This window comes from Ursus arctos, unplaced genomic scaffold, assembly GCF_023065955.2.
Source record: "Ursus arctos isolate Adak ecotype North America unplaced genomic scaffold, UrsArc2.0 scaffold_14, whole genome shotgun sequence".
NCBI lineage: Eukaryota > Metazoa > Chordata > Mammalia > Carnivora > Ursidae > Ursus > Ursus arctos.
The window spans coordinates 32588970-32603268 of record NW_026622808.1 but is presented as its reverse complement, the minus strand read 5'-3'; the positions used below and the strand labels follow the sequence as shown (position 1 = coordinate 32603268).

Sequence of the window (14299 nt, the reverse complement as noted above, 5' to 3'; positions counted from 1 at the left end):
CAGAGAGAGAAGCAGACTCCCCGCTGAGCAGCGAGCCCAATACGGAGACTCGATCCCATGATTCCGGCATCATGACCTGAGCCAAAGGCAGATGCTTCACTGACTGAGCCACCCAGGCGCCCCATCTTTTTTTATTTTTTTAAGTAGACTCCATGCCCAGCATGGAGCCCAACGCAGGGCTTGAACTCACAACCTTGAGATTAAGAGTTGGATGCTTAACATCCTGAGCCACCCAGGCACCCCCATTTTCTGATTTTCAATAGAAGCCCCTCCTTTTTATTTTCCTAATGATCATATTTTTCGGTAGAACTGATACCTATTAGGTGGTACTGCTCTTTACTAATTAGCCCACCTAAACCTAAAGTAGATGTGGACAGCCTTGGTAATTCATTCTATCACTCTGGTCCTCAGTCCTCAGCTGAAGAACAAGAGGCGTTAGATTAGATGGCTTGGAGTGATTCCTCTGGTCGAACAGGCAGACCGTGACTGGGGAAAGATTTCATGACCTCATTCTGTGAAGGTGCCCATTACATAATAACACAAGGGAGCACTTTTACACAGTACCTTTCCCTTTTCCTTAAGAGCCACAGTGAGTGCATACCGAAGGCTGCCGAGTGTACTGACTGGCAAATTCAGGGCTTCGGGCCAGCTAGACCGGGCCACACCATATGATGATATGTCTGGTTCCTTTTTCAATGACTAACTTCCTGATCCTGATCACTACCTACCAAGAAAAGGAATGACTCTGAAAAGGCCACTTGTGCCGTTTTCAAGAATGATCTGGCTTTCTAGGAGCGCCTGGGTAGCTCAGTCGATAAGCATCCGACTCTTGATTTCAGCTCAGGTCATGATTTCAGAGTCTTGGGATCAAGGCCTGCTTGAATTCAACTAAGCCTCCATGCTGAGTGTGGAGTCTACTGGGGATTCTCTAGCGCTTTCTCTCTGCCCCTCCCTCCGCTCAAGCTCTCTAAATACATACATACATACATACATACATACATACATACATGCATAAAATCTTTTTAAAAAGGAGAATGATCTGGCTTTGTAATTATTATGATGTCACAGTGTCTGTTACTGTTTGCCCTATCAATGTGGCTCCTTCTCCTGAGTCTTATTCTCTAAGAAGGAACCATCAGGGTGAAGGATCAGGATCCTTATGCCTACTATAGGCCAGAACCAGTTCTAGTCCTCGCTCTGCCTTGACCTTGTATTGGGAGCTTGGGCACTTCCATTCCCTAGTCTGGGCTAAGAATGCCACACCTTTGCTGCATGCAATCTTCCTTTTTGTACTTCACCTAGTTTTAACGTAGAAAGCAAAAGGAGTGCTTTCCTTGGGCACTTACAAATGAGTTATTCTATCATCTTATACAAAGGAAGCATTCCTGATTTAATTGTGCTGTCTTGTTACTTCTTATGAGGGCAACAGTCCCAGGCTTCCAGAACTGCTTTCCAAACAGATGCACAGTTGCCCTGTGTGTGGGATACCCAGGTTGGAAGCCAGCAGACAGTACAGTGCTTTTTTGCAGACAGATGGAGATTAATTTCTAAGCCACACAAAGACATTAATTTTTGTAAATCATGAGCAATCCATTCCAAAGCATTTAAATAAGTTGACTTCAATTTGTTTAAAATAAAAAAATAAACACAGAGACAAATGCAAACAAGTGCAGATGCAGTCATCATCTTGCTGTTTAGTTGAGAAGCTGTTGGCTCTACAGGGGTGTCTGCCTAAGGAGAGCAATGGTATGGCTCTCTCTTCTGTTCAGTAAGAGCCAGGACCATGATTTTACCTAAACATAAATCACTAATTTGTAGAGCAGGAGACTTTACAGATCACTAACTATAACTGAAATGGAGAAAGATGCTGTGATTCACTACAAAACAGCTCTCGTTGAAACCAAGGCAGCAAGAAGAAGATTAGGTGACTGGAGTATTTCTAACTCCTAAGGGAGCAGTCTTCATTTCTAAGTCCTGAGGGAACAATGTCTTTACAGACAGCACAGCCAACAACTCATCAGGGACTCAGGGAGGCTGCCGATTCACTTCGGGCAGTGAGCTGAGAATCTGGCAGAGCTGCGTCTCCCGAGCGGCGGGACTAGTGGGTGGAGGGTTAGTGCTTCACAGAGGGCGTCTAGGGACCAGGAACACTCCCAGCACCTAGGTGGGTCCCACTACCCAGTCCAGCGTGCTCCGCAGCTCTTCAGGGCTAAGCTGCGTGTACCCATCCTCTCCTCTGAAACACTATGGAACCTCATCCCTGACAGAAACGTGGCTAGGGTCAGAAAGTTCAGTTCACTGTTCACTAGTGCCCTCTGCTGATAACCTCAAATACAAGATACTCACATGTCTTGGCCACAGTCTCCAAACAATCCAAAATAGACTGGCTTCTTGAGCTGAGATGTTCCTCAGACTTCTCCACAGATGTCTGCAACTAAGCAACCCCAAATTAAGAATGAATTCACAGACCATTGCCTTATTTTCCAAACTTGGAGTATTGTCATTTAATGATAAAAAAAGGTAGTTAAAATACTGCTATGCTATATGAATTAAGGCCAATGTAATTAGTAAACTTCTTAAAATGTAAAATGTTCTAATTCCTTGACATGTAGCTATACTTACCCTGTGAATGCTTTCTCTGATATGGGAAATGAAGTTGTATAGAGTCTCACTAGAATAAGCGAGAAAAAAGAAAATAAATCTTTGTGAAATACTGAAAAAGTATGTAACAGAATTGATGCCATGAACATGGCAGGCCTCCTCCTGGTATAGCATCAACACAGTGCTTGATTAGCGTTGGATCAGCCCTGAAGAATTTTAGTGTCTAGCTACCAAAAAACGAGAACATTGACTTTTTGTGACCATTGCCAAGGCAAACCACTTTTTTCTTTTTAAAATGTACTCTATGTGTATCTTAAATAAGATAAATATTAGCAACTCAAGTGGTTACTACAGTAAAACAGACCAACTTTCATATTCCTAGGAGCAACGGCTTCAGAAAATAGTGACTTCCTTCAGGTAGTCCAAAATTCCTGGAAACATCTTAGCCTAACGATTACTTCTTTGACTGTAAGAATGGGTAGAGATGATTCTGGGAGTAATATTAATTTCTTTTTTTAAAAGATTTTATTTTATTTTGAGAGAGTGAGCAGGGGAAGGGACAGAGGGAGAAGGAGACAGAATCTCCAGCAGACGTCCCGCTGAGCAAGGAGCCTGACTCCAGCTTCATCTCACGACCCTGAGATTATGACCTGAGAAGAAATTAAAGGGCCCCTGGGTGGCTCAGTCATTAAGCGTCTGCCTTCGGCTCAGGGAGTGATCCCAGGGTCCTGGGATTGAGCCCCACGTGGGGCTCCCTGCTCAGTGGGAAGCCTGCTTCTTCCTCCCCCACTCTCCCTGCTTGTGTTCCCTCGCTTGCTGTCTCTCTCTGTCAAACAAATAAAAATCTTAGAAGAAGAAGAAGAAAGAAGAAGAAGAAGAAGAAGAAGAAGAAGAAGAAGAGGAAGAAGAAATAATCAAGAGTCAGAGGCTTAACCGACTGAGCCACCCAGGTGCCCCTCTTTTTTTTTTTTTTCAAATATTTTATTTATTTGCTTGTTTGTTTATTTGAAGTGGGGGGAGAAGCAGAGGGAGAGGGAGAAAGAATCCGAAGCAGACTCTGTGCTAAGTGCAGAGCCCACCCTGGGGCTCAATTAAACAACTGGGAGATCAAAACCCGAACAAAAACCAAGAGTCAAACACTTAACCAGCTGAGCCACCCAGGTGCCCCAGCAATATTAATTTTTAATGAAAAAGAAACTATAACAATTATTCCTCAAATATTCCACTTTTGAAAAGATTCAGACATGGATTGTCATTAAAAATTTTTTATAGGTTTTGTTTCTTCAATCTACACAATATAAGTGCAAATATCAGGTTTTGAACCCTAATAGGACTACTCTTCATACCAAGTCTTTTGGATGCTCCGCCAGACTGACTTTAAAAGGAGAATTTTGGGGCGGTTCAATGGCTCAGTCAGTTAAACGGCCAGTTCTTGGTTTCGGCTTAGGTTGTGATCTTTGGGTCGGGCCTCGAGCTCAGTGGGGAGTCTGCTTGAGAGTCTCTACCTCTGCCACTTCTCCTGCTCATGTGCTCTCTCTCTTTCTAAATGAATAAATAAAACATTTTAAATAAATAAATAAATAAATAAATAAATAAATAAATAAATGGAGAATTTTATAGGACCACTAGGGGTCTACAAATCTTACTTATTATGAAAGAGATTGGGATGGACATTACCTGAAAAATTTCAGTGTCCAGCTACAAAAAATGAGAACATAGACTTTTTGTGACCATTGCCAGGCAAACCAGGCAAACAATAAAAATATTAAAAATAAAATAGTTAATGAATTAGGGGCACCTGGATGTCTCTGTCGGTTGGGCATCTGACTCTTGATTTCAGCTCAGGCCACGATCTCAGGGTCATGGGATTGACTCTGTGCTGGGCTCTGGGCTCAGCGGGGAGTCTGCTGCTCTCCCTCTCTGCCCCTCCCTCCTGCTCACGCATGCACACTTGAGCTCTCTCGCTCTCTCTCTCAAATAAATAAATCTTTAAAAAAGTTAATGACTTAAGGATATTAAGAACAGAATGCTATTAAATTATAAAACCAGAGAATAAGAAAAGGATCTAGAAATTAAAAATAGCAGAAGCAAGTAGAATAGTTAGAATATAAAGTTAAGGAAATAGCATAGAAAATAGAACAAAAGACAAAAGAGATGGAAAATAGATCAATAGAAAAAAAAAAGAGGATAAATGCAGGAGTTCCAACACACACCCAAAACTAGAAAGAAGAAAGGAAGAAAGAAAAGTAAAGAAGAAAGAAAAATTAAAATATAGAGATTTTCAAAGATAACAAAAGAAAAATTCCCAGAACCAAAAAACACACGTTTATAGGTCAAAAGGAACACCTCAATGCCCAAAGATTATGACATGCTACATGAAGGCACATTACTGTAAAATTTCAAAAGTCTATGGATAATGAGAAGGCCTTAAAAACTTCCAGAAAGAAAAAAGCAAGTGATGTACACAAGATCAGGAACTAGAGTGGCAACAGACCTCTTAAAAGCAACATACAAAGTGATACGGCAATGACAACAATGCTTTAGAAATTTTGGGGGAAAATAATTTCCAATCTAGAATTCTATATCCAGCCTAATTTGCAATCTACTGTGAGGGGAAAATAAAGAATTTTAGGTGCCATGCACCCATTGTCAGGAAGTTTCTGGAATATATGCTCCACCTAAACCAAGGAGTAAACTAAGAACAAAAAGGAGATAAGATCAAAGTAACAGAGAACTCAACACAGGAGAGAGGAGGTAGGAATGCCTAGGATGACAGTGAAGGGAGAACTCAGGATGACAGCTGCGCTGCAGAGCAAGAGAGTACCAAGTTCAGATCAGAATTAGGAAGGGGACTCTGAGAAGAAAATGACACTGAAGAATTTCTGATGTGTTTGGGTATAAAACAAGGAGCTTCTGGGGCACCTGGGTAGCTCAGTCAGTTAAGCGTCTGCCTTCAGCTCAGATCATGACCCGGGGTCCTGGGATCGAGCCCCATGTTGGGCTCCCTCTGCTCATGCGCGCTCTCTCTCTCTCTCTCACACACACACTCTCTCTCTCAAATGAATAAATAAAATCTTTAAGAAAAAATAAAACAAGGAGGTTTTTAGTTCTGCTGCAGAATTTGGGGATGGACTGTGATTCCTACATGGAAAAAGCAGCAAAAAAGAAAACAAGGCAATTTTTAAGATCAGGAAAATGTAATCATAGTATATATAATTTTTCTAGGCTATCTAGATAAGGATTTAAAGATTGAAAACTGATTTTTTTGTTTTGTTTTTAAATATTTTATTTATTTGTCAGAGAGAGCACGAGCAGGGGGAGGGGTAGAGGGAGAGGGACAGGGAGAAGCAGACTCCTTGCTGAGTAGGGAGCCTGACGCAGTGCTTGATCCTAGGACCCTGGGATCATGACCTGAGCCGAAGGCAGACGCTTAACTGACTGAGCCACCCAAGGGTCCCAAATGAAAACTGATTTAACTAAAATGATGGAAGATGAGAAGTTTATGGTGGAGGAAGCAGAGACGCAAATTTTTATTCCAGGGTAGAAGTCATTCTCTGAAGCTGAAAAAAAATCAAGAAATGACAATATAAGCTATCTATCATATGCTATAAGATATATGGACCTAAGTACTAGCATAGCTAAAAGGGTTGCAAGTTGGTTGCAAAAAGGAAAAGGGAACTAAAAGTGGGGGAAAACAGGCCTGCTGTTTTTCACTATAATCCTAATTGAATTTTATTTTATTTTAAGATTTTATTGATTTATTTGACAGAGAGAGCACACAAGTAGGGGGAGCAGGAGGCAGAGGGAGAGGAAGAAGCAGGCTCCCCACTGCTGAGCTTTCAACTCTTGATTTTGGCTTAGGTCATGATCTCGGGGTCATGGGGACCAAGCCCCATAACCAGCTCCTCACTCAGCACAGAGTCTGCTTGAGATCCTCTCGTTCCCTCTCTGCCCCTCCTCCTGCTCGCTCTCCCTAAATAAATAAATGAATAAAATCTTTAAAAAAATATGTACATGTAAAAACTTGATTAAAAAATACATAAAAATCGAGGTGCCTGGGTGGCTCAGTCAGTTAAGTGTCTGCCTTTGGCTCAGGCCATGATCTCAGGGTCCTGGGAGCAAGCCCCACACTGGGCTCCCTGCTCAGCAGAGACCCTACTTCTCCTTCTCCTTTGGCCTGTCTCCCCCAACTTGTGCACTCTCTCTCTCTCTGAAATAAATAAAATCTTTTTAAAAAACCATAAAAATTTAAAGATGTCTAAAGTCTAATAATGCTACCAAAATTCTTCCCGTGAAAGCCCCTACTATATTATACCACCACTTATACCATGGTATATCACCAGTTAAGAGTGATTCTTTATTCTTATGACCTCACTCCTTATTAGTACATTTGGGAACCGATGTTCCCAACAGGAAACTATATTATACAAATTAAATACTGTTTGTGTATAATTTTATATTGAAATGTTTTTTTCAAAGATTTATTTATTTTGAGAGGTGGGGAGGCAGAGGGACAGGGAAAGAGAGTCTTTAAGCTGACTCTGTGCTGAGTGGGGAGCCTGATGCAGGACTTGGATCTCAGAACCCCAAAATCACAACCCCAGACAAAACCAAGAGTCAGACAATCGACTACGCCACCCAGGCGCCCCTATATTGAGATGTTTTATATATAACTGATAGCTCCCATTACCTTAACTGTTTATTAATCCTTGATTCCACCATCTAAACTGAAATTCTGATTTACCCAAAGGCCTTAAATTAAGATGCTTAATAAACAGTAAAAGCATTAAAAGCTTGATAATTGAACCTTTCATAAAAAGCTGGTGTTTGTTTGGAAGCCATTTTTATTATTGTTTACCAAAATAAAATAAAAAAGGATGCTTAAAAGTAGAGATTTCTCACCCACCCGATATTATGTATAGGTTCATAGGAAGTCAATTATGACCTAATCTTTTCTCTAGAAAAAGTCAGTTAGGAAATTCTCTTTATTTGTGTTAACGCGCGCACACACACGCACACACACACCCTATTTTTAAGAACGGAAGTAATTTCTGTACTGTCCTATGTTGGTGTGTTATTTTGCTTTGAAAATCCCTCATTTTTTCAACAACTATTTATTGAGCCTTCTTTTGTGACAGGTCCTTGGTTATAAGCTTTAGTGAGATGGAGTGAAAAAAATTCAACTCCCTACCTTCAAGGAGTTTAACTAGCTGGTGTTTTTGAATGTGGTTTCAAAATCCACTCAAATCGAGTGATCTTCTTTATTAAAAAAATTGATCAAAGTGTATTGAATCAAATCTGCTTATGGAGATGTCCATTAACAATGTACTTATGTAAATTACAGTACATGCAGAGCTGACAGCAACCTTGCGTGAGAACATAGCTGTGCCAATTGCTTATAGTCAGCATTTTTTCTGAGTGGTTAGTATTCAAGTTGTATTTTTTAAAATCACTTTATTGAGTTAAGGTTGATATACAAAAAGCTGTACACATTTAATGTATGTAAGTTTGGAGATAAGTACACAACTGCTAAACCATCACCACAAATCTATTCCATACACATATCCATCACTTCCAAAAGCTTTCTCTCACTCTCTTTAATAGCAGTGGTAGTAGTGATAAAAACACTTAAATTAAAACATTTGCCATCTTAGCAAATTTTAAAGTATACCAATACTGTGTTGTTAACTATAGGCACTATGCAGTATGGTAGATCGCTAGGATTTATTCATCTTGAATAAACTGAAACTTTGTACCCTTTAACTAATACCTCCCTGTTTGTCCCACACTCCAGTCCCCAACAACCACCGTCCTACACTCTGCTTCTTTGACTCTTTTACATTCCTCATGTAAGTGCTATTAGTACAGTTGGCCCTTGAACAATTCAGGGGTTAGGGGAGCTGACCGCCCCCCCACACAGTTGAAAATCTGTATATAATTTTTGACTTCCCAAAAACATAAAAGCCTACTGTTGACCACAGCCTTACTGATAAAACAAATAGCTGGCTAACACAAATTTTACGTTATATGTACTATATATTGTATTCTTACAATAAAGCTAGAGAAGAGAAAATGTTAAAGTCGTAAGTAAAAATATTTACAGTACTGTGCTATGAAAATTTCAAATATAAGTGGAACTGTACAGTTCAAACCTGTGTTGTTCAAAGGCCAACTGTATTTGTCCTTCTGTGTCTGACTTATTTAATTTGGCATAACATCCTCCAGGTTCATCCATGTTGTCACAAGTGACAGAATTTCCTTCTTTTTAAGGCTGAAGACTATTCCATTGTATGTATATACCGCATTTTCTTTATTCAACTCATTGATGGATATTTAGGTTACTTCCATGTCTTGGCTATTGTAAAGAATGCTGTAATGAATATCGTAGTGCAGATATCTCTTTGAGATCCTGATTTCAATTCCTTTGATATATACTTAGAAGTGGGGTTGTACCAATTTATGTTCCCACCAACAGTGTATAAGGATTCCCTTTTCTCCACATCCTTACCAACACTTGGCTTTTTTTTTTTTTATATAATGGCCAAGCTGACTGATGTAAGATGATATTTCATTGTGGTTTTGATTTGCATTTTCCTGATGTCTAGTGATCTTGAGCACCTTTTTCATACACTTGTTGGCCATTAGTATGTCTTCTTTGCATATATGTATATTCAGTTCCTTTGCCCACCTTTTAATTGCGTTGTTTTTATACTATTGAGCTGTAGGAGTTCCTTATATATTTATTAACCCTTTATCACATACATGGTTTGCAGATATTTTTTTATCATTCTGTAGGCTGCCTTTTTATTTTGTTGATTGGTTCCTTTGCTGTGCAGAAACTTTTTAGTTTGATGTTATCCCACAAGTCTATTTTTGGTTTTGCTGCCTGTGCTTTTGATGTCATATCCAAGAAATCATGGCCATTGCCAATGTCAAGAAGCTTTTTACCTATGTATTTTTTTTCTTCTAGGAGTTCTACAGTTTTGAGTCTTATGTTTAAGTCTTTAGTCCATTTTGAATTTTTATGTATAGTATAGGATAAGGGTCCTTTTTCATTCTTTTCCATATGGATCCAGCTTTTCCAACACTATTTGTTGAAAAGATTAACCTTTCCCCTTGTGTATTCCTGGCACTCTTTCATGCTGTGCTAAATATTTAAAACATAACCCCCTGAAAGATCCATATGATAGAGTACAATGCAACCATTAGAAATGATTTTGTATATGGAATAGAAACATAATCATTAAAGATTATTAAATCTAAAAAGCAGATTAAAAAATAGTCCATAGGAAACAATATTTTTATTTTAAAAAATACATAAAAATAGAGCAGCGTTATATAAAACATTGTTAATGGTGGTTCACAGAGTAAACTGATCTAAGAGGCAAACTTGAGGTTCTGACAGACCCAAGATCTCTGCGCAAAACTCCTAGTTTAGATGTGCCCCTTTGGATGGAGTGTTTCCTGACACCCCCAGTCAGAGCTGGGAGCCTGTCCTAGGGCTTCCAAAGCATTTGGATGCAACCTCTGCTATACCATTTACAACTTTGTACTTAGAGTGGAAAGTCCAGAGTCTATTTTAGGCTGGTTTGTATTTGACCCTGTTTTCTGTTTAAGTAGTTCTTCAGGTTAGCAATCTTGGGGGGAACCAGAGCCTCTTTCTTCCTCTAGAGGTTGAGAGTGCCAGGGGCTTGCTTTCCTAGTTTCTCCTGAACCCTGGGCTCTTCCTTCACACATAACTTGCCAGACCAGGAGTCAGGAGAAAAAGACTGAGTTCTCTCTCTAGTGGCTGTGGCTCCAGCAGAAGGAAGAGAGAGTTCTAGGAGAATGGTAACAGGGTCTAGGACTAAACTGGCTACAGTGCAGGGAGGGTCTACTACTCTCTGGGCAGGGGTTAGTGGGCAGCAGAATTTGTACTGGACTAATTTTGTGGCTTGGTTTGGAGAATTCTCCATGATGCGTAGCACCTGGCAATTGCAGGACTGTTGCAAAAACTTAAAGTGGCCTCATTTTCTTCCTTGGAAATCAGAATCCTGATTTTTTTTTTCTCCCTCGATGCACTGCTACCCAGATAGATGACACTCCCCGACTCCCCCGAAGCTAGGTGTAGCCATGTGAGTAAATTTTAGCCAGTGTGAGGTATAAGGAGTGTTGCGTGTAACTTCAAGAAGAGTCCTAAATAGAAAGGAAGATACCCTTTCTTCTTTCCTTCATCCATTGTTTGTCTGGAACTCTGACAACAGCTGGAACTCCAGCAGCCACCAAGCACTGTGAGGACAGGAGCCACACCTTAGGGATGCAAGACCAGAGTGCTAGAAGGAGCTAGATCCTTAAGAACCATGAAGGTACCATTCTAGTCCTGGACCACACGCTTCATGATGATTTTTGCATTAAAGAAAAATAAACATCTATCTTTTTTAAGGTTTTGTTATTATGAGTGTGTGTGTATATGTTATATGTATATATGTTATATATGTGTGTATATATATATGTTATATGTATATATATATGTTATATACAGATGAACATAATCCTAGCTAATAAAACAAGCCACCCAATATCTTTTTCTCTCTTTTTAAATTGTAATTGACACTCATCACCCATCTAATATCTTTTAATAACTTTTTAACATTAAAAATTTTAAGTTAACATATAAAATTAACTGTGTATGTGTGTATGTATACAATTCTGAGTTTTAACACAAACTTAGGGTTCATGTAACCATTACCACAATCAGGAGGGCAGTATCCAAAGAAAACCTTCATGCTGTCCCTTTGTGGTGAAGTCCAGCCGTCCCTAACCCCTGGTAATCATTGATCTATTCACCATCTCTATAGTTTTGCCTTTCTTAGAATGTCACATAAATGGAGTCATAAAGTTTATAACTTTTGGACTGATTTCCTTCACTCAGAATAGTGTCTTTTAGATTCACCATGTAGTTGTATATCAGTAGCTCATTTTTTACTGCTGAGGAGTGTTCTGTTGTATGGACATACCATAGTTTGTTAATACATTCATTTATTTAAGGATATTCACGTTGTGTCCAGTTTTTGGTGATTATGAACAAAGCTGCTATAAACAAACATTACTGTACAGGCTTCTGTGTAGACATAGTTTTCATTTATCTAGGGTAAACGCTTAGGAGTAGAATTACAGAGGCATATAGTAAATTATGTTTACTTTTATTTTTAAATATTTTTATTTATTTATTTATTTGAGAGAGAGTGAGAGTGAGAGAGATCACGGAGGGAGAGGGAGAAGCAGACTAGCCATTGAGCAGGGAGCCCGACATGGGGCTGGATCCCAGGACCCTGAGATCATGACCTGAGCCGAAGGCAGCCACTTAAACGCTTGAGCCACTCAGGTACCCCTTATGTTTACTTTTATAAGAAACTGTCAAACTTGTCCGGAGAGTCTATATCATTTTGCATTTCCACCAGTAAGAATTCCAGTTATTCTATATCCTTGCCCCGCCTTGGTATTATCAGTTTTTATTTGTTTTAAATTGAGCCATGCTAATAGATGTGTAGTAATGTCATTGCGAGTTTAATTTCTATTTCCAAAATGGCTAATGATGCTGAGCATCATTATGAGCATTTTTGTAATGAGCATTTTCATGCACTTGTTATCCATATGTACTTTTTTAAGTTTATTTATTTAAGTAATTTCTACATCCAATGTGGGGCTTGAACTCGCAACCCTGAAACCAAGAGTCACATGCTCTTCCAACTGAGCCAGCCAGGTACCCCTGTTACCCATATACTGTCTTTGAAATATTTGTTAAAATCTTTACCCATTTTTTTTATTGAGTTGCTTATTATTTAATAAGTTTTAAGAGTTCTTTTTTATATTCTGAATATAAGTCCTTTGCTGAAAATGTTTACAGATATTTTTCCCACTCTGTTGTTTTATTTTCTTTTTAAAGATTTTATTTATTCGACAGGATAGAGACAGCCAGCGAGAGAGGGAACACAAGCAGGGGGAGTGGGAGAGGAAGAAGCAGGCTCATAGAGGAGGAGCCTGATGTGGGGCTCGATCCCATAACGCCGGGATCATGCCCTGAGCCGAAGGCAGACGCTTAACAGCTGTGCCACCCAGGTGCCCCTGTTTTCTTTTCTTATTAAGGTTTTTTTTATTTGAGAGAGAGAGAGCACAAGCAGGAGGGAGGGGTAAAGGAGGAGGGAAAAGCAGACTCCCCAGTGAGCAGGGAGCCCAAAGTGAGGCTGGATCCCAGGACCCTGAGATCATGACCTGAGCCGGAGGCAGACAGACACTTAACTGACTGAGCCAACCAGGTGTCCCTGAAGCTTGTGTTTTTCATTCTCTTCAACAGTGATTGTTGCAGAACAAACACTTTAAATTTTGCTTGAAAACAAAAACACAGGAAATTCTAAGCCAGAGCTTTCATACTTTGAATTCAGGTTTCCTTCCCCAGTTGCCACCATTTACCTTTCAGAGTCCTTAAATGCCACATGGACTGTGTCCGGGGCTTTTAGTTGCATTCAGTCGGAGAGATAGGATACAGTATGCTTACTCTGTCATACCCAGAACCAGAACCAAATAAATAAATTCCTTTTCCATTTAAATGAACTTATTTCTATTGTTTACAACCAATAATTCTGGCCTAGTTGTATTATTTATCCAACAAATGTCTGTTTGCCTACCCAGACTGAGAACTACAAAGACAAATTCGTAGTACCGGGCCAGCATAGTGTTTGTTTAGTGAATGAATGAATAAATTTCACTATTGTGATCAACAATTATTGAAAGAACATGGTTATTTTATATTCTACTTGTAGTATTTAGGTGATTTATTCATAATGAGACTAATCTGTTTTCTCAAATATTACAGACAAAAAAACCCAATAATCTGGGTCATGGTCATCCAATGTTTGGTGTACCCAGAATCCTCCTCTAATGGGGAACTGCGTCTTTCTGCATCCAAACAGTGGTTCTGGTGAAGACTTCCAGTCACACCTCCTTCCTTTCACCCCTAAGATCTAAGCAAGCCTATCATAAGCTTCCACTAGGATTTTTCAAATTCAAACCAAGGGAAAAGACTGCCTTTCTCTGTGTTGATAGGAAGCTGGTCTCTAATAGGAAAGAATAAAGTATAGATGGAGAGAGAAGCACAGAAAAGAGATTCTGATTTCATTTCATTCCCTGTCCTTCCCAGATTGGTTAAAAGAGCTAATATAACCTCTGTTTTGTCAAAGCTAGTTTGAGGTGAGTTTCTATTTGCTACCAAAATGGTCATAACAATGCAATCTGAGCTAATCGATTGGGATTCTTTTAAGATTTCTTTCCCTCATACGTTTTCTCTATAAGTTTGGGAAAATACGTACTTTCAAAACACAATATGTAAATCCATGTCTTATAGGTTTGTAGCATCTCTTATGTTTGGACCCTGCACCATGTCTTATCACTTTCCTGCTTCCAAATTTACAGTGGTATGCATTCTCTCTCTCATTTAAAAAATTTTCACTCCTTCTCACATTCTTAAAAAGATTTTATTTATCTGAGAGAGAGAGAGCATGAGCAGGGGAAGGTCAGATGGAGAAGCAGACTCCCTGCTAAGCAGGGAACCCAATGCGGGGCTTGATCCCGAGACCCTGGGACCATGACCTGAGCCGAAGGCAGACACTTAGCTGACTAAGCCACACAGGCGCCCCTCACATTTTTTTTAAGTAGGCTCCAC

At 39.6% G+C, this 14299-nt stretch overlaps 1 protein-coding gene across 2 annotated transcripts in view; it reads right to left on the bottom strand.

Annotated features, from left to right (window-relative positions):
- The window catches only part of IHO1 (interactor of HORMAD1 1), a 40534-nt gene that overhangs the window by 7405 nt on the left and 18830 nt on the right, over positions 1–14299 (bottom strand). For both annotated transcript variants that reach the window (XM_026500830.4, XM_057312095.1), the window contains 2 exons: positions 2623–2671; positions 2347–2434 (listed from right to left, as the gene is read on the bottom strand). In XM_026500830.4, the coding sequence (XP_026356615.2) occupies positions 2347–2434; positions 2623–2671 (137 nt within the window). The remainder of the gene's footprint in view (positions 1–2346; positions 2435–2622; positions 2672–14299) is intronic.